Raw genomic sequence first — 19,418 nt, 5'->3', positions numbered from 1 at the left:
AGAGAAGGGCATCAGGATGGAAAGGCTCTTTCTTGTTTTACAAAAATTTGTCTTTTTGTAGTTTTCTTTGCTTTCAATCAGACCCAGCGTGTTTGTTCACATTAGATAACGGCACCTTTCTTAAAAGAAGGTCTCTTTCATATTCAAGCAAGCAAGAAAGGTCCTGGTCCCAAGACCACATAATAGTTCAAGAAAACTGATTTTGACTACAGAAGTAAGGTATTATTATAGTTTCTATTCCTTACCAAGACTCATATTGGCTCTACCCAACCATACTCTTCAAATCTAATTCCCCTTGGAGGACAAGCAGATGCAGGGTAACTCTAAACTAATCCTCAATCATATGCTATTTAAGGGGAAGAGGTCAGAGCAGCAGCCAGACCCACCATAAACGAAGGGACAGGACAATTTGTTAATTTCTTAGTCCCATAGGCATGTATCACAAAGGGACCTGAGTTCCCAGCACAGGAAGTCAAATTAACTCACCTTGGTAGAAGGAGGTGGGAAAAAGATTAAGGAGTTTGCCAAAAGGGATCAGAGATACCTTTATAACTGGTTAAATTAGATCATAACTTTGCCAGTTCAGGGCTAGTCCTCAGCTAGGACAAGAATGGAAATGGATAAAGTAGCTTTTGGTAGCTCTCAATGTAAACGCTATGGGTCAGGCGGAGGTGTTGGGGGTGGGGGGACAACACTGATATCAGCTAGATCAAGGCTGACACAGGGAGGGGCCTTGTTTTGTACAAACTGAAATGTAGTTAGAAGTTAGTGGCAGACCTAAAGAATTGTAGGCCAAATGAGATCACCCAGCAAACCTGAGCACCGTGTCTCTCTGAGGGCAGCATCCAGCTCAACAACTGCAGTCACTCCTCAGGGGTAAGCCAGACCCAGCTCAGGAGAACAACTCTACGCATTTTCGTTCTAAGACATTTTCCGTTTCCTCCATCCCCCAAATTCTTCTCCCTTCCCAGTTTCTCTTACTGCAGTCTCCTCTAGGCCCACCCCTTTCCATTCTTTACCTGGTTATCATCTCGGTCCATACTGGCATCATCTCTCTTGAGAATGAATCTCTGTTGAAATTCTGTACTCTTCTCGTCTTTTATGTGTTCTGAGAATCTCTGTTCAGGGCTGAGATTGGAAAGAAATGCGGAAAGAAAGGAGGAAAAAGCCTTTACACCAGGGAGGAGAACTTCCAGGCAGAGGTCTTCCAAATTCCACACCCTCTACCCAGGATTTTGGTGTCACACCAAGGTTTAAATGAATCTTTGAGTGTAATCTCTTCTCTCCCCACCACCTTTGTCTGAGACAGTCCCTCCTGTGGTCTAACCCTGACCTCCCGGCCCTTCTGCCTCCACCTTCCTGAGTGCTAAGACTGCAGGTGTGCACCACTCCATGATGCCCCCTGTGTGTGACAGCGTGTCCTTCAAAGCTGTGGCTGTCCTGTCCCAGGTGAACAGAAGCCAGGGCCAGTTTCTCTACTCAGAGTCTACCTCTAAGACCTCACAGGAAGTAGGAACTGATAAGACACTCCTTCTTGCCCCTGGAAGAGACATCTGGATTCCGTATCTTCCTCTTCTCCCCTGGCAGGTTATCCCATGAAACCTTCCCAGTCCATGGGGTTTCCCCTTACATTCTCATGTTGCTGGTTTTGTTGATGATGACAGCTTTCCCGGTTTGATCAACATTGTGGTCCATCCCGAAATAGGCAGCTACCCGGTGTAATAGCATCCGGTGATATGAGGTCATCTGAGGGAACTTCTTGAACTGGTTACTGAAGGGACACCGGGGGTTAAAAAGTAAAAGAAGACAGCCGTAGAAGGGAACCTATTTTCCTTAAGTGTCTGAGTAGACAAATTTTTAAGGAGACTCAGACACCCATACAAAAAATACTCTGTGAGAACAGAAGTTTCTCTTGGTATTTTGCAGATTAACTTGTCCCAGTCTCTAGTAATATTAGCCGTTCTCACTCCATGATGCTGTTTCTTAAGGTCTTACTTCCACCCACCCGAATGTTGTTAGTCAAAAGAAATGGGGGAAGCAGAGTAGTGTCTGGGACAATACCTGGCAGTTAAAACAATATGAATTCTTTTTGGCTCAAGTTTATATAACTGATAAACCCTCCCCTGCTTTCATACATCTGCTGTTAACCTATTCAGATTGTTTCTACCAGAGCTGGACATGGTTTCTATCCAGTGTCCCCTCCCACTTCTAAGTGTATTCCATAAAAGTGACTTACTTGTTGTCATTGATAAACTCCAGAATCTCCTGTTCTAATTTTAGCAGCATCATTCTGTCCCTGTTTAAAAAATATTAAAACAAAACAAAACAAAAAAACCACAGCCCTCCCACAGACATTAAAAGCAGGGACTGAAAACCAACTTGTTCATCACAAAAACTGAGGGGTCTATCCAAACTCTAATAATGACCGTAACACAGAGGCCAAGGAACCTCCCTAAACTGTCCTATGTTCTGAAAAAGAACACCAACTCAAGTACATACTTTGTAAATCTTTCCTAATCACAGACTTTGTTATGCACATAGCAATCTATTTATCAGCAGCCTATTCATATAAACACATAATTTATGCTTGCAAATATAGGCATTATTCTATATCTCACCCAGTTATTCAAGGGTTTTAAAGCAGTTATGGTTTTGCTTATGTACAAGTCAACTAGTTGTTCCTTTGGGATTTTTAACTAGTAAACACTCAAGTCTTCAAATTTCTTAGTCATTATACTCTTCTTACACAAAATTTTTCTCAACTCTTCAAAACACAGAAATCTCAAGTGAGTATTCTGAATCCCTTAAAAAACTAAAACTCTACTTCAGAAGAACTAAGAAGAGATGGGCATTCTACACTCTAATAACAGAGAAATGCTGAACAGCTGACTGCCGTAAACGGGTCCTGGGGTCCTCCCTATCCCTTTCCCCCTTACATAGATCATGTTTTTACCTTGGGTTCTTTTTCAGTGTATTGACAAGGAATTCATGGAGGTCTATTCCAGTGGAGTCGGTATATTCTTGGCTGGAGTCTGGAACCACCACAACAAAAGAAATTTAAAAGAAATGTGGAACTGCTTGCATGGTATCTAATTTCAAATAAAATCCAACATCTAAACAGCCATTACAAGACTAGGAGACTAGAACCACACTCCAAGCTCAGCATGGACTTGAGTGACATTTACTGACAGCCCTGTGTCAGCTCCTATCACAGACCAGGCGTGGTAAAGCACTTGCCGAGCATATGTCCGGTCCTGGGTTCAAGTCCAAGTACTGCTAAAAAGGAGAACTCGTGGGCTGTGGAAACAGCTCAGTGGATAGAATACAGATCCTTAGCACCCACATAAAAGCCGGTGCTGGGGACAGACAGTGAAGACAGGTGAATGTGTGGAATTTACTGGCCAGCGCCATTGTGGCTCAATCAGTTTTAGGTTCAGTGTAGAGACTTGTTGTGTGACATTTTGTTTGTGTTCTGACAAATAGAGCTTGCCTGGAGATCAGAGGGCAGAGCCAGCCACTAGTTAACCATAGAGGCCGGGCAGTGGTGGCTCACGCCTTTAATCCCAGCACTTGGGAGGAAGAAGCAGGAAGATCAGGAGTTCTAGGCCACCCTGGGTACAGGAGATTGAACCAGTCTAAAAGAGAAACAGAGCCAGGTGGTGGCTCTGTTTAATCCCAGCATCTGGGATCTCATGTCTTTGATCCCAGCACTAGGGAGATGGAGACAGGATCCCGCCCATTCAGTCAGAGGATTCAGAGACAGGACGCCCCAGTCCAGTCTGAGGATTTGTAGAGACAGCACCTCACTGGGTTAGAGCTTTTGTAGAGGTGAGAAGTCTCTGGTGGCTGCTGCTCTGCTTCTCTGATCTTTCAGCTTTCACTTTGGTATCTGACCCTGGGTTTTTATTGTTAAGATTAATTAGGATCATGCACCAGAAACTGTCTCCAAACTTCAGGTGGAATGGCTAGTTAGATGGCTCAGTGGTCAAGGTGCTTACTGCACCTGGAAACCTGGATTTGACTCCCAGAACTTCCACAGTGGAAGGAGAGAACTAACTCCTGAAAGGTCTCCCCTGACCTCCACATACACACATCACACACACAATAAATAAACACAGAAATGTGTAAAAAAAAAAAGTTAAAATAAGGTAGAGGGCAATAGGCACCTGACTTCAACCTATGGCCTCCACATGTGAACATGTACACAAGCACATCCTAGCCCCGCCCCCAACAAAACCATCACAACAACAGAAGAAGAGTGGAGGGATCTGGGCTAGAGTGTTATGTAATATTACACTAAAATATTACTCAGCATTGGCAAATATATGCTGGACGTCCTGATCAAAACACAGCAGGTTTTATTCTACCCAATAAAAACAAATTACGTGGGGCTGGAGAGATGGCTCAGCGGTTAAGAGCACTGACTGCTCTTCTAGAGGTCCTGAGTTCAATTCCCAGGACCCACATGGTGGCTCACAACCACCTGTAATGGTGCCCTCTTCTGGCCTGCAGGGACACATGCAGGCAGAACACTGTATACATATAAATAAATAAATACGGGGGGGGGGGGGGGGGTGGGAAAGTTATTGAAAAACAAAACAAAACAAAACCAAATCACAGGTTAAGAGCAGTCATAGCTGAATTTTCCAAAATCTCAGGGACTTTGTCCAATATAGATTATTTTTTAATCCCAAGGTTGCTTTATTTGTCAGATATAATTTTTCAAAAACTAAAAAAGTTTGATTGTGTGTGTATGTAGGTACACACGCTGTGGGGGAGGTCAGAACACCACTCTGCAGAGTTGTCTCCTCACACCTTTACGTGGATCCAGGGATGGAGTCCAGGTTGTCAGGCCTGCACTGTAAACACGTTTACCCACAGAGCCATTCTGCTGCACCTCAAATGTGGTAATTTTTATAGACTGTGTCTTACTGCTACCAGCTCAAAAGTTTAAAGCCAGAGTCTAATAAGTGTATCTATATTATAAGACATACTACATCAGGGCTGGGGGTGTAGTTCAGTTGGAAGAGGGCTTACTTTATCATACGTGAAGCCCTGGGTTTGATCCCTAGCACCACCTAAACTAAGCATGGTAATCCCAGTACTCAGGAGATGGAAGGAGAATGGTCAGATGTTCAAGGCCAGCCCAAATCACATGAGGCCCTGCCTCCAAACAGACAAACCAATCATTGCAGCAATCTCCAATTCAAAATGCAAAGGTTATCTGGAAGATATGCTATCATGCTTATTCATACCTGAACAGAAACAAAATCCGAACTGACTAGACTGCCTCATCCTGGGTAGTGTCAATGCTGACAGAATACCTCTCTGTGGTATACATGACCTGAGGCACGTTGATTAAAGAGGCACAGAAGTGCTTCACCAAGTGCCAAGGTGTCAAGATGAAAAGAAAGAACACTATAGATTTGTAATCTTAGTCACTCAGGAGGCTGAGGCAGGAGAATTTAAGGCCTGTCTGGACTACTAAATTCAAAGACAGCCTGGGAAACATGGTGAGATTTTTGTCTCAAAATAAAAAGTAAAAAGATGGCTGGAGTTTAGCACAGTGGTAGAGTGCTTGCCCAGAATGGACAGAGCTATGGATTCTATCTCCAGCACCACATTCAAGCCAGGCATTTTGGCACACACCATAATCCCAAGACACAGGAGGTAAAGGCAGGAAGATCATAAATTCAAGAGCATCTTCATCCACTGAGCAAGTTACAGGCCAGGCTAGGCTCCATGAGACCCTGCCTCAAAACTTAAGACAGAAGGAGCTGCATGCTCGTCCAGCGGACCTGGGTTTGATCTCCAGTGTCCACACGGTGGCTCAGGACTATCTCTAACTTCAGTCCCTGAAGAACTGGCATCCTCTTCTGGACTACTTTGCTGTGGATGATTGACTGGTTGATAAATAAAACACTGATTGGCCAGTAGCCAGGCAGGAAGTATAGGCGGGACGAGGAGAGAGGAGAATTCTGGGAAGTGGAAGGCTGAGGCGGAGAGATGCTGCCAGCCACCGCCATGAGAAGATGTTAAGATACCGGTAAGCCATGAGCCATGGGCAACTTAGAGATTAATAGAAACGGGTTAATTTAAGATATAAGAATTAGATAACAAGAAGCCTGCTGTGGCCATATAGTTTATAAGTAATATAAGTCTCTGTGTGTTTACTCGGTTGGGTCTGAGCAGCTGCAGGACTGGCGGGTGAGAGAGATTTGTCCTGACTGTGGGCCAGGCAGGACCAGGAAAGCTCCAGCTACACTACCTGGGCACTAAGCATGCACACGGTGCAAAGATATACATGCAAGGAAAACATCCATGCACATAAAATGAAAATAAATCTTGAAAAAAAATTGAGATGCCGGGTGCAGTGGTGCAGGCTTTTAATTAAGCCCTGGGAGGCAGAGGCAGGCAGATCTCTATGAGTTCAAGGCCAACCTGGTCTACATAGTGAATTCCAGGCCAGCAAGGGCTACAGTCTCTCAAAACAAAAACAAAATAAAACACCTTCCCCCTAAAAAGACAAGGTATATATATAGAGAGCACACTGTGGTCAGGCACTAAGCTGGAGGAGAGGCTCAGTCCTCACCTCTGGACAGCATCTTCCTTGGGACCTTCTCTTTGCTTCTGTCCTTGTCTTCCTTTTCAGAGACATCCTTTGTGGATTTTTCTTCCTCCTTGTCAGAGGGGCAGCTGATGTGCAACTGAATTATATCCTTAAATAAAAGGAAAGTGGCATATAATCCAAGGAGGAAAAGACTTAAACTCTTTGGTGGGTGTGGAGAAAATGGCTCGGCCTAAGTAAGAGCACTTGCTGCCCTGGCAGAGGACCTGGACTCACTTCCCAGCACACATGTGGTGGCTCACAACTATCTGTGACTCTAGATCCAGGAGATCTGATGCCCTCTTCTGACCTCTGTGGGCATGTACATGATACACAGACATACATTCAGGCAAACTATTCATACACATAAAATAAATTCCCCTCCCCGGAAACAGGGTTTCTCTGTGTAGTTCTGGCTGTCCTGGAACTCACTTTGTAGACCAGGCTGGCCTCAAACTCAAATGAAATCCACCTGCCTCTGCCTCTCAAGAGCTGGGACTAAAGGTGTGCACCACCACCACCTGTCATATATATCTTTTTAAAAACAATAAACTCTGTGTTTCCTTCAAAATCCCAATAGAAGCAAATCTTGCGATGGCAGCTTTTTTTTAAACCTTGTGTGTGTGTGAGCGCATGCGCGTGTGTGTTTCAGTATGGGCATGTGTGGCACAGTTTACTTGTGGAGGTCTGTTGTGGAATAATCCTCTTGCACACCGTGAAGATGTGTCACTCTGAAGCACGACACGCAGGAGAGGGGGCAGCAGGCCACGAGCCATGCTGCCCATGTGAATCAACAGAAACGGGTTAACTTAAGTTAAGAGCTGGTCAGAAACAAGGCTAAGTTATCATCGGCCGAGCTTTCATTATTTCAAATGAGGTCTCCACATCATTTTTTGTGAGCTGGCAGGCCAAAAGAAAAGTCTGTCTATAGAGGTCAGAGACCCTTGCTTACGACAGGCTTTCTTGTACACAGTGGTGTGTCCCATGGTAGCTAGTGCAGAGCTTCCAGGGTCTTCAGTCTTTGCTTCTTATCTCACACACAACACTTACACTGGGCATATGGACTCAGGTTCTCATACTTGCATGGCAAGGCTTTAGCCACTGTGGTGGTTTGAATAAAAATGGACACCATAGGCTTATATATTTGAATGTTTAGTCACCAGGGAGTGGCACTATTTGAAAAGATTAGGAGGTGTGGCCTTGTTGGAAGAAGCATCTGGGGGTGGGCACTGAGGTTTCAAAAGCCCAAGACAGGCCAGTGGCTCGCTCTCTCTTCCCGCTGCCTTTGGATTCGGAAGTAGAACTCTCAGTTATGCCAAGCTCCCCACCATGATGACAATGGACTGAACCTCTGAAACTGTAAGCCAGCCCCAGTTAAATGCTTTCCTTAGAAGAGTTGCCGTGGTCATGGTATCTCTTCACAGCAATAAAACACTGACTGAGACACCCACTGAATCATCTTCCCAGCCCCACCTTTATCTTACAGAAGAGATGTAACGGATAGATCACTGAAGTGGAAGGGTGTGGCCGCGAACCATTCAGCCCTGGGTCCCCTGCCACATGAGCAAGACATTAAGATTCACGCTCTTGCCGGGCAGTGGTGGCACACGCCTTTAATCCCAGCACTCGGGAGGCAGAGCCAGGTGGATCTCTGTGAGTTCGAGGCCAACCTGGGCTACAGAGTGAGTTCCAGGAAAGGTGTGAAGCTACACAGAGAAACCCTGTCTCAGGGGAAAAAAAAAAAAAAGACTCACACTCTTCACTGTTACCACATAATACCACAACAGCTTTTCTTTTATGATTTATTTATTTGTATTTTATGCACATTGGTGTTTTGCCTGCATGTGTGTCTGTGTGAGGGAGTCGGAATCTCAGGAATTAGAGTTGCAGGCAGCTGTGAGCTGTCTCGTGGGTCCTCTGGAAGAGCAGCCAGTGCTCTTATTGGCTGCACTGTCTCTCCAGTGTCCAAGAGTTTTTCTTTTTGTGTGTTTTTGTTTTTTCGAGACAGGGTTTCTCTGGAGCCTGTCCTGGAACTCACTCTGTAGCCCAGGCTGGCCTCGAATTCACAGAGATCCGCCTGCCCCTGCCTCCTGAGTGCTGGGATTAAAGGCGTGCGCCACCACTGCCCGGCAAGCTTCCTTTAAAGTACCCTTTCACCAAATCTTGGTGGTGCAGGCCTGTGATTCTAGCACCTGGGAGGTAGAGGCTGGAGTACCAAAATCATCTCTGCTACATAAAGAGTTTGAGGCTAATCTGAGATACCTAAGACCTCGTCTCAGAAAAACAACATACTTTCTTCATTGACTTCTAGGTCTGATGTCCATGTTGTCATTGCTTTACCCAACAAACTGCCATGCTCAAAACAGGCAACACTCAGGCTTGTAAAAGACCCACCTGGGTGTCTAGTGGCCCATCAGCAAATGGACTGGAGGATTCTTCACATACTGCCAGACTTCGTACCAACTTGAGCTTGGAATTAGACTGAAAAACAAAACAAACATCAAAAATACATGTCATATATATATTCCTTTGGTGAATTAGAAATTAGAATTAGAAAATACCTTCTTAGACTCTGTTAGTTGCAGTTTATAGTAAGTAGTGTTGTCTTTTTTTTTTTTTTTTTTTTGTCTTTTCAAAATAGGTTCTAACTGTGTAGCTTTGGCTGTCCTGGAACTCACTATGTAGACCAGGCTGACATGGGGGAGAATTTAGTAAATATTAAAACTCATACAAACAGCCATTCTCCTAGAGAAGCCAGGAGTGAGCAGAGAAATCAGCAGTTCAGTACAAATAATACCAATACCCTCAGGCTCCGTGGAGTCCTGTGAGGTCTCGTTTCAGGCTCAGATATAGACTGGGCCTGGATGGGAGAGAATGGAGTCACACTTTCCAGTACGAAATGTATGTAAATGTGCACTAGACAGCTGGGTAGCGGTGGCACACACCTTTAATCCCAGAGGGAGGCCGATCTCTGTGAATTTGAGGCAGCCTGGTCTACAGAGTGAGTTCCAGGACAGCCAGGGCTACACAGAGAAATCCTGTCTCGAAAACAACAAAAAAGTGCATGCAACTATGTTCACAGTGTGTGATGATGTTCGTGACTGAGATATAAAAAGCAAGCAAGAAAGCTTTGCCTATATGTAATTGGAGTAATCCAGACACCACTACCACCCATTTATGAAATGTGTACCAAGTGAAGTCAGAAAGTAAGAGACGGAAGAAGAGCTCTCACCTTGGCTCTTTTCCTGGCATGACCATGGCCTGATGTCCGTCTCTGTTAGAAAAGGATTAAAAAATAGGGAAGGTGGGGGAAATCAATACTTACAAGTAATATATGTTAACAACAACAACAGCAGCATACTAATTATGAACTGGTTTTAACTGCACCACACTATGGTGAAAATCACTTGGTATGGTTGTTGCTCAATTCCAACTCCAGTAACTCTTTTTTTTTTCTTTAAAGATTTATTTATTTATTATGTACACAGAAGAGGGCGCCAGATCTCATTACAGATGGTTGTTGAACTCAGGACCTCTTGAAGAGCAGTCAGTGCTCTTAACCTCTGAGCCATCTCTCCAGCCCCTCCAGCAACTCTTAAATAGAATGGATTCTGTACTTTCAAAGCACTATTCACTATGAAACAAAGAAGAAGAAGATGAAATTTGCATATTGATAAAAGTGTTAAAGAAATCATGGAATCCTCTCCTGACGGTATGCCCTGCCAGAGCATGAAGTACTTTTTCTTATAAACTTGCTCACAGAAGTCTATTTAATCCATATAGAAATGAAATATGATTCCTCACTCTGAGACAGGGTCTGTGTATCTGAGGCTGGCTTGAACTACTGGCATCCATGACCATGCCTGGCTTACGCAGCACTGGAGATCACACTCAGGACTATGCGCATGCTAGTCGGGCACTCTACTAAGTAAGCTACGTCCCTAGACCCCTCCCTCCATTTCTTTCTTGACAGGGTCTCACTAAGTAGTTTAGGCTACCACTGAATTTACAACCCTCCTGTCTCAACCTCCCAAGCACTGGAATTACAGGTGTGGGCAACTATACCCAGGTACACTAACATTTTTATTTCTTACAATGTTTTAATTTTATGTTTTAGGTGTGGACCTGGTGTGCATGAACACCAGGAACGGAAGCTAAAGACATTTGTGGGCTGCCCTGTGGGTTCTGAGAATCAAACCTGGGTCCTGGAAGATCAGCCTGTGCTCTAACTGCTAAGCTGTCTGTCTCTCCAGCCCCAATAACATTTTTTAAATTGTGTGTGTGTGTGTGTGCACGCACATGAACAGGGGCATGGAGTGGCAGTTGTGTGTGTTCTTCCACCACATGTACCTTTGTGCATGAGCACTCCTGCCTGCTGAACCGTACCCTGACCCCATGACATACTCATGGGACAGCACATCTAGAGTTCCAATTGATAGACCTAGAACATCTGTCCCTATAGCCGCAGAAATGGAATGGAGAGTCTTCCTTCCAAAGGTACCCCTCTGCCCCATTTTTGGTTTATTTTTATGAGACAGGGTCTCTAAATGGTTCTGGCTGTCCTAGAACTCACCACATAGACTAAGGTGGAGTAAACTCAGATATCCTCTGCCTCTGCCTCCTGAGCAATGAATGCTTCACTTCTAAAAGAAGAGAAGTCTCCTAGTTCTAAGCTTCCCAGTGGTGTTCTCACAGCCTCTTTGGGTAAGAAATGTGCTCTAAGACAGGACGAAAATCGAAGCGCTCTAGAACAAAGAGGAGAGAATGTGGACACCGGGCATGGCATCAGCTGAGGAAGGCTGATGCTAGAGGCAGGCGTGGGGCAAACTACTAAGCACTTGCTAACATTTCTGAGCATGTGAGAAGTCATGATGGGGGCTCTGAGGAGGGGTTAGGGTAAAGAGAAAAGTGAAGCTGGAGGATGGGGAGGTCAGACAAGACAAGAAGCAGAATATCAGCATGGTCTTGGTCTTCCCTTTGGACTCTTTACAAGGCAAACAACTCTGCCACAGTACAAAATGGAGAACAGGAAGGTGGATGGCAAAGTGTAAGAAAGACCTGCTGCAATGAGAGATGATGAGTAGTCCAAAACACGGAGCAGTATGTCTCACTGCCTTTTCAAACAGAGAATACACACAAATGGCACAAACGTTCAGAAGGTATAACAGAGTTGGATACTGAGCACTTGTCCCACAAATACTTGACCAGGTTCCTTCCTAAATAGTCCATCAGTACTGAGTTTCTTTTAAATTTATCTACAGACTTTTATGTGTAAAAGCTTACTATAGATATATACATATAATACATAAAATCAATTATACACACTACTCTGACCTTTACGATTAAACTAATTTTCACAGGTATCATTCCACAGTGTGTGTGTGTGTGTGTGTGTGTGTGTGTGTGTGTGTGTGTGTGTGTATGTGTGTGTGTATGGTAACTGATACACAGTATCCGTTGTGTGGCCAGGCTGCAGTCTATTTTACAGCCCCTTTCATTACATACGCCATCAGGCTGTTCCTACATTTTACTAGCATCAAGCAGTGACCGTGTCACTGATTGATCTATTAGCACATCTGACACTCTTTATCAAGTACTGCTAAACTGTCCTTCCATATATATAAACATCTATCTCTACTAATAATGTATGAATCTGCTTACTCCCCATAATGGATAATTTTCACTTAACAGCCAAAACCAGGTTAAAGCCGAACATGTTATCAGGTACCAGGCAGACAAGGCATATACACAATCATGCTTTCCTCAAACTTTTCAACTCTCATTTATAATTGGGACAAGGAAACACACAATCCTGAAGCACAGGATGCCAGTTGCAATGGCTGGAGTTTAAGTCATATGATGGAGAATGAGACCTAGCCTCAGGCAGTAAGATACACAGAAAACTTAAGAGAATTAATATAATCAGTTCCCTATTTCACATTTTTCTAAAGCAGCAGAATAGATGAACCCAAAGGGATTATAAATATAAAGGCAGACAGTCCAATTAGGAGGCCTGTGGGGAACCTGCCCCCACTTTTTCCCCCAGGATACTCTTGAGCAGGGAGAAGTGAGAAATATTTAGATAGAAATACAGAGGGGAGAGACAGATAGAAAAAACAGGATAGCCTCGGGAGGGCCTGAGTCCAAACCCACCGGCCCCTTCTGTCTCTACTAAAGGGCTTTTAAAGGAATGCCAAGGGGTGGAGCCAAAGACCGCCCCCCAGCACAGCCCAGTGCAGACCATCCCAGACACCTGGTGACCACGCCCATAGTCTGTCCACCCCCTGATGCAGCCCCGCTGTGTGAAGCAAGCTCAGCTCTCCCTGGGAACCTCTGTGGCCCGACAGAGGCCACTCAGCTGGTTACTGATATGGCCCATTTGAGGACAGCATGTGTTAACATGGCAGCTTGTAGCGCAAATCCTAACTGGTCTTAATAATAAAAACCTGGAGCCAGAGATCAGTGTAAATGCGGAAAGATCAGAGAGACAAAGGAGGAAGCAACAGCTACCTCTTACCTCGCCAGCTCCTCAGCCTGAAAGGGCCAAGCTCCTGTCTCCGCCCAGCCATATCACTTCCTGTTTCCTCCTCCCTAGTGCTGGGATTAAAGGTGTGTGCCACCACTGCCTGGCCTCTATGGCTAACTAGTAGCCAGCTCTGCACTCTGATCTCCAGGAAAGCTTTATTTGTTAGAACACAAACAAAATATCACCACAGTAGCTTGCCCACCAAATCTCCTGTAAAATCTGTTCTGCACCCCAGGAACCAATTCCCAAAAGACATGTCACATGGCCAAAGGAAATAAGCCTCCTCTCTTTCAAACTTTTCAACTTCAACTCCGAACAGGTACTTCTTTGACAGTACCATTGGATCACTGGGAAGACTGCAGAAGGAAGAAGGAAGAGAGAAGATAAAACAGAATTTTCACTGTTGTGGAAAGAACATGTGCCATGTTGGAAAACAGACGAGGACAGAGGGCATCCCAGGGAACTCTAAGGGATCCAAAGACTTTGTAAAGGAACAAGAGCTCCAACAGAAGGCAGCAGCCCCACCTCCTCTGGGGGAGCAAAAGGGGTCAGGTGAGAGCAGGGTCTTCTCCAACCTGACCTACAAACTATCTATATAATGAGATACAGGTATTTTTTAACCAGATGAGTGCCTCATAGGAAATATAAAACCTAAAATGTTCTTTCTTTACTGTCTATCTTTAAGAAATATATACAACAGGAGTTAAAAGATAATTGTCTCCTAAAAACAAATAACTTAGACTTAAAAGTTCATTTAATTATTATCTTTCATGTACTCTTGACAGCATATAACTAAGCACTCATCACTTATCTGTCCCGAGTACTTCTTGGTATCAGGATGGATGAGGAATGACAATTCACATGCACAAGAGAATGGAGACAAAAGCATCCAGGACACAGATCTAACACACTAAGAGGGCAGACAGCGAGGAGGAGACAGATGGAGCACGAGTGTCTCAGGGAGCTGTCTGACTTTAAGTCATCCCTTTGGGTTGCTGTTGCTTTAATCTTTAAAGGAGGTAAGGCCTATGTGAATTAAGTTGTCTTGAAAAATTATGCTTCGAGTTTCTAGACCTTCCAAATTGACATTGCTCCCGGTTCTAACCTGGCTTTTGCTAGAGTTAATGTTCTATCTCCCAGGCTTATAATATAGACCAGTCACACCCGTGGGCACAAAATGAAAGATTTACAGAAATCGAGCTTGTATAACAGAAAAGAACTACAGTAACCACAGAGAAAAGAACTCTCTAACAGGCTACCTAGACATGGCCCAGAGTCTGGCCAAGCTGGGTATGGTGCTACTACATGCAGAGGCAGGTGGATTGCTGTGAATTCAAGGCCAACCTGGTCTACAGAGAGAGTTCAAGGGCAGCCTGGACTACACAGAGAGACCCTGTCTCGAAAAACCAAAAACAAATGAAAGAAAGGAGGGAGGGAGTTAGGGAGGGAGGAAAGGAAGGGGAGGGGAGGGGAGGGGAGGGGAGGGGAGGGGAAAGAAGTAAAGAAGGAAGGAAGGGCTCAGAGCCTTGCTAACTGGGCACCAAAAAACACCCTATGGGTCCTGTGGATTAAACACAAGCTTTGTAGCAAATGCCTTTAACCACTGAACCATTTCACCAGCCTCTTATGACTTATTAAATGTGTTTACATGCAACTTTTGGTTTTGTTTATAGCCTGGGCTGGCCCGATCCTTCTGTCTCTACCCTCCAAATGCTAGGAATACAGGTATGTACTGTGTTCAGTTAGTAGTTGGTTTGAGACAGGGTCTCACTATGTGGGTCTCACAGGTCCTGGCTTGGTTGGAACTTAATATGTAGAGTAGGCTGGCCTTGAACTCAGAGATCTGCCTCCCTTGTTTCCTGAAGCTGTGACTAAAGGCATGTGCTACCATGGCCAGCACCAGTGGGGCTGAAGACATGGCTCAGTGGTTAATAGTACTGGCTGCTCTTCCAAAAGACCTGAACTCTGTTCCCAGCATCTACAGAGCAAGTGACTCACACTGTCTGTAATTCAAGTTCCTAGCAGATCCAATACCATGGCTGCACACACATGGTACACAGATATACACATAGGCAACACACCATACACATAAAATAAATTAAATCTCAAAAAAAAAAAAAAAAACAACCTATAACTGGTGAGACTGAAGAGATGGGCTGACGGTTAAGAGTACTTGCTGCTCTCGTAGAGGACCTAGACTCAGTTTCCAGCATGCACATGGAGGCTAACAACTATGTTTAACTCCAGTCCAACAAGACCCACCAACCTCTTCTGGCCTTTCAAGATACTGCATACACAATGTGGTACAGGCACACACGCAGACAGCACTCACATGATCTACCTATACCCATGTCTGTCTATCCAGATACCTATCTGTCTATCAAGATGGTCTGGGCATGGTAGCAGCATACAGCTGTAATCCTAGCACTCTGGGAGGTGAACTTCAAGCTTAGCCTTCAGTATATATCAAGTCTGAGGGTCAGCTTAAACAACATGAAATCCTGTCTCAAAAGCACTAAAAATAGGTACATTCCTTTAATTCCAGCACTCAGGAGGCAGAGGCAGATGGATCTCTCTATGTTTAAGGCCAGACAGGTCTACAGAGTGAGTTTCAGGACAGCCAGGGCTATACAGAGAAACCCTGTCCAAAAAACAAAACCAAACAACAACAAAAAAACACTAAAAATAAATAAGCAAATAAATAAAAAAAGCAAGAGCAGGTTGTCCCTCGTGCTTAGTGGTCTGGCCCAGGACAGTGCATTGTGCATCTCAGTGGTGGGCTTGCTTTTCAGTTGCAAATCTGAGCTTCAGAGTAATTAACTGGTGAAGAAAACACCTGTATCTCTTCTCATTGCTTGGGGATGCTGCCAGAGAGGCAAAGGGCCCCCTCCCCTTGGGGTAGCAGTGGTTCTCAACCTGTGGGTCACAACCCCTTTGGGGGTCAAATATCAGATCTCCTGCACATCAGATATTTACATTACTATTCATAACAGTAGCAAAATTACAGTTACGAAGCAGCAACGAAATCATTTTGTGGTTGGGATCATCACATGAGGAACTGTATTAAAGGGTCTCGGCGTTAGGAAGGTTGAGAAGCACTAAAATAAAGGATGCCATGTTGATAAAGGAGCTGGAGGACCACTGGCCAGCTTAAACCCTCTCTCACATCCCCGTCCATACATGTTCCTTCTTCCCTCCAGGTTCCTAGCACAGAGCTCAGTGTGCCTTTGATGGAAGAAAGCTTAGCAGCCAGGACCCCGGACAGGCTTCAGACAGCACCAAAGGGCAGGAAAATGCTATCTAATTGCACCAGGGCAGGCTGTGCTACTCCCAATAACCAACATGTGCTCTGCTGTCTATAGCAGGGAGCCAAACTAAACACTGCTACTTGGTTGTAAGCACAGGACACTTTGGATCCTAGAAGAAGAAAAGAATGGGTTTGCCTGATGAGGCTCAGAAACAGACTGTTTTTGTTCAAAACACTTTGAAGTCTGTTTTGAAGTAAGAGGATGCTATTCTGACCATTGTACATTTGTGTACCCATACAAAGTTTATGGCTGGTAATGTTACTCTTTCTTAAGTCATTTTAGGATCTATTCCTGTTTTGTGTGCAAGGAAGCAATCTAAATTATATTAAGATGAGTATCAACGATATGACTCAAGAAAGCTACGGAGCTCCCTCCTCTTGTACAATAAAGACACAGACTAGAATTAGACGAGAATGCAGCAAAGAGTAAGAGCCGGTGTTTCGACTTTATCATGGACTCTGTGACTATATGCGGCGGTTCTCCTTTTCTCTCTGAGAGGCAGGGTTTCAGGTAACCTGGCCCTGAACTTGCTATATAGCCAAGAATGACCCTGAACTTTTGATTTTTCTGCTTCGCTTCCTAAGGGACTGTAAGTTGTCACACTGGGCACCAGGTGTCAACATGACCCGGACCTAGAGTCACCGGGGAAAAGGTACATCAATTGAATAATTACCTTAATCAGAATGACCTGTGGCCATGTCTGTGAGGCATTTTCTTTTCTTCTTCTTCTTCTTTTTTGTTTTTGTTTGTTTTGTCTTTGTTTTTTTTTTAAAGATTTATTTATTTATTATGTATACAGTGTTCTGTCTGCATATACACCTGCAGGTCAGAAGAGGGCGCCAGATCTCATTACAGATGGTTGTGAGCCACCATGTGGTTGCTGGGAATTGAACTCATGACCTCTGGAAGAACAGCCAGTGCTCTTAACCTCTGAGCCATCTCTCCAGCCCTGTCTTTGTTTTTTTAAGACAGGATTTCACCCTGGCTGTCCTAAAACTCTCTATGTAGAGCATACTGGCCTCAAACTCAAAAGATCCACCTTGCCTCTGCCTGTGAATAAAGGCTGGGATTAAAGGTGTGCTAAATGATGCAGGCAGACTCAGCCCACTGTAGACGGTGCTGTCATCCTAGGCTAGTAGGCCTGGGTACATAAGAGTGACAGCTGAAAGGGCCCAGGAAGCAGCCTTCTTCCACACTGCAAGGATTCTGCTTGAGCTCTTGCTCTGCCTCCCTCAACAATAAACTGTAACCTGTACGCTGGAATAAAGCCTTTCCTTCCCACTGCTTCTGTCCAACACTTTATCACAACAGAAAGCAGACTAGGACATGAGAGTGCATGACTATGCCTGGCTCTGGGTTAAGTTCCTGGAGGGCTCAAGTTGAGGAGAGCTCATGTGAGAAACCGTCACGTTAAAGGACTGTGAGCACAACACACTTAATCCTTACCTGTGTCTCCTGGCGTGAACCAGTGTCTTCACCCTCTTTCTCAACTTCTTCCTTACTTGGAGTTTTAGATAGAAATTTGTTTTTGTTTACAGATTCTTCCACCAGTTTTTTTTCTGATTCTTTCATTATTTCCAGAGTCTCCTGAGTAGTGTTACTGTTAGACATGTTCTACAGTGAAGTACAGCAGCTCCTATGGGCTCCTGAAGAAACACCAAAGGCAAGAGATGAGAGGTACAGCTCCACGCGCGCGCACGCACACACACACACACACACACACACAGAACTATCAGCAGAGGTACAGCTACACACACACACACACACACACACACACACACACACAGAACTATCAGCAGAGGTACAGCTACACACATACACATACACACACACACACACACACACACACTGTCAGCAGAGGTACAGCTCCACGCACACACACACACACACAGAGAACTATCAGCAGAGGTACAGCTCCACACACACACACACACACACACAGAACTATCAGCAGAGGTACAGCTCCACGCACACGCGCGCACACACACACACACACACACACACAGAACTATCAGCAGAGGTACAGCTCCACGCACACGCACACGCACACACACACACACAGAACTATCAGCAGAGGTACAGCTCCACGCGCGCACACACACACACACACACACACACACACACACACACACACACACAGAACTATCAGCAGAGGTACAGCTCCACGCACGCGCGCGCGCGCACACGCGCACACGCACACACACACACACACACACACACACACACACACACACTGTCAGCAGAGGTACAGCTCCACACACGTACGCACGCACGCACGCACACACGCACGCACTGTCAGCAGTTTACCTACAATATAGAAAAAGTCCTCTGATAAGTACCACCCTTGAATTTCTTTCTTTATTCATTCATTTATTTATTTATCATCCAACTAATTTTATCTATCTATCTATCTATCTATCTATCTATCTATCTATCTATCTATCCATCTATCTATCTATCTATCTATCTATTGTTTTTTTGAGACAGGGTTTCTCTTTGGCCTTGGCTGTCCTGTAACTCACTATGTAGACCAGGCTAATCTCAAACTCACAGAGATCCCCCTGCCACTGCCTCTGAATGCTGGGTTCAAGAGCATGCACTAACCACACCGGCTTTCTTTTCTTTTTAAACTTCATTGTAGTAAAACTGATATATAATATAGTACATATCTAATCAATGACATTTGGTGTTTAGAGATAGGGTCTTCTATGTAGTCCTGGTTACAAGTATGTGCTATCATGCCTGGCTACCTATGTAATTTGAAACGTATAATTTGATGACTTGTAGTATTAACATACTTGTGAAACCATCACTACAACTGAGCTGGTGAGCAGCACATTCACTATCCTTCATATCCCTTCAGAGCTCCCCTCCACCACCCCTGGCCAGGTCTGGTTTGCTTTCCATCACTTCAAATTAATCTGTATTTTCTAGATACTGGTGATGGGGTACTGTGGACCAAACCCAGACCTCACTA

At 44.6% G+C, this 19,418-nt stretch overlaps 1 protein-coding gene across 18 annotated transcripts in view; it reads right to left on the bottom strand.

Moving 5' to 3' along the window:
* R3hdm2 (R3H domain containing 2) overlaps nucleotides 1–19,418 on the bottom strand; it is a 125,161-nt gene that overhangs the window by 34,916 nt on the left and 70,827 nt on the right. For 17 of the 18 annotated variants that reach the window (XM_052753577.1, XM_052753585.1, XM_052753589.1 and 14 more), the window contains 8 exons: nucleotides 17,888–18,087; nucleotides 9,840–9,881; nucleotides 9,002–9,088; nucleotides 6,593–6,719; nucleotides 2,954–3,032; nucleotides 2,237–2,296; nucleotides 1,631–1,771; nucleotides 1,020–1,128 (listed from right to left, as the gene is read on the bottom strand). In XM_052753577.1, coding sequence (XP_052609537.1) covers nucleotides 1,020–1,128; nucleotides 1,631–1,771; nucleotides 2,237–2,296; nucleotides 2,954–3,032; nucleotides 6,593–6,719; nucleotides 9,002–9,088; nucleotides 9,840–9,881; nucleotides 17,888–18,052 — 810 coding nt within the window. In that variant the 5' untranslated portion in view covers nucleotides 18,053–18,087. Of the gene's footprint in view, nucleotides 1–1,019; nucleotides 1,129–1,630; nucleotides 1,772–2,236; nucleotides 2,297–2,953; nucleotides 3,033–6,592; nucleotides 6,720–9,001; nucleotides 9,089–9,839; nucleotides 9,882–17,887; nucleotides 18,088–19,418 lie in introns of those variants that run through there. The other variant, XM_052753596.1, reaches the window with a different exon arrangement.

Source organism: Peromyscus californicus, unplaced genomic scaffold, assembly GCF_007827085.1.
Source record: "Peromyscus californicus insignis strain IS unplaced genomic scaffold, ASM782708v3 Scaffold_24__1_contigs__length_46423439, whole genome shotgun sequence".
Taxonomy (NCBI): domain Eukaryota; kingdom Metazoa; phylum Chordata; class Mammalia; order Rodentia; family Cricetidae; genus Peromyscus; species Peromyscus californicus.
This window is presented reverse-complemented; position numbering and strand designations above follow the sequence as displayed.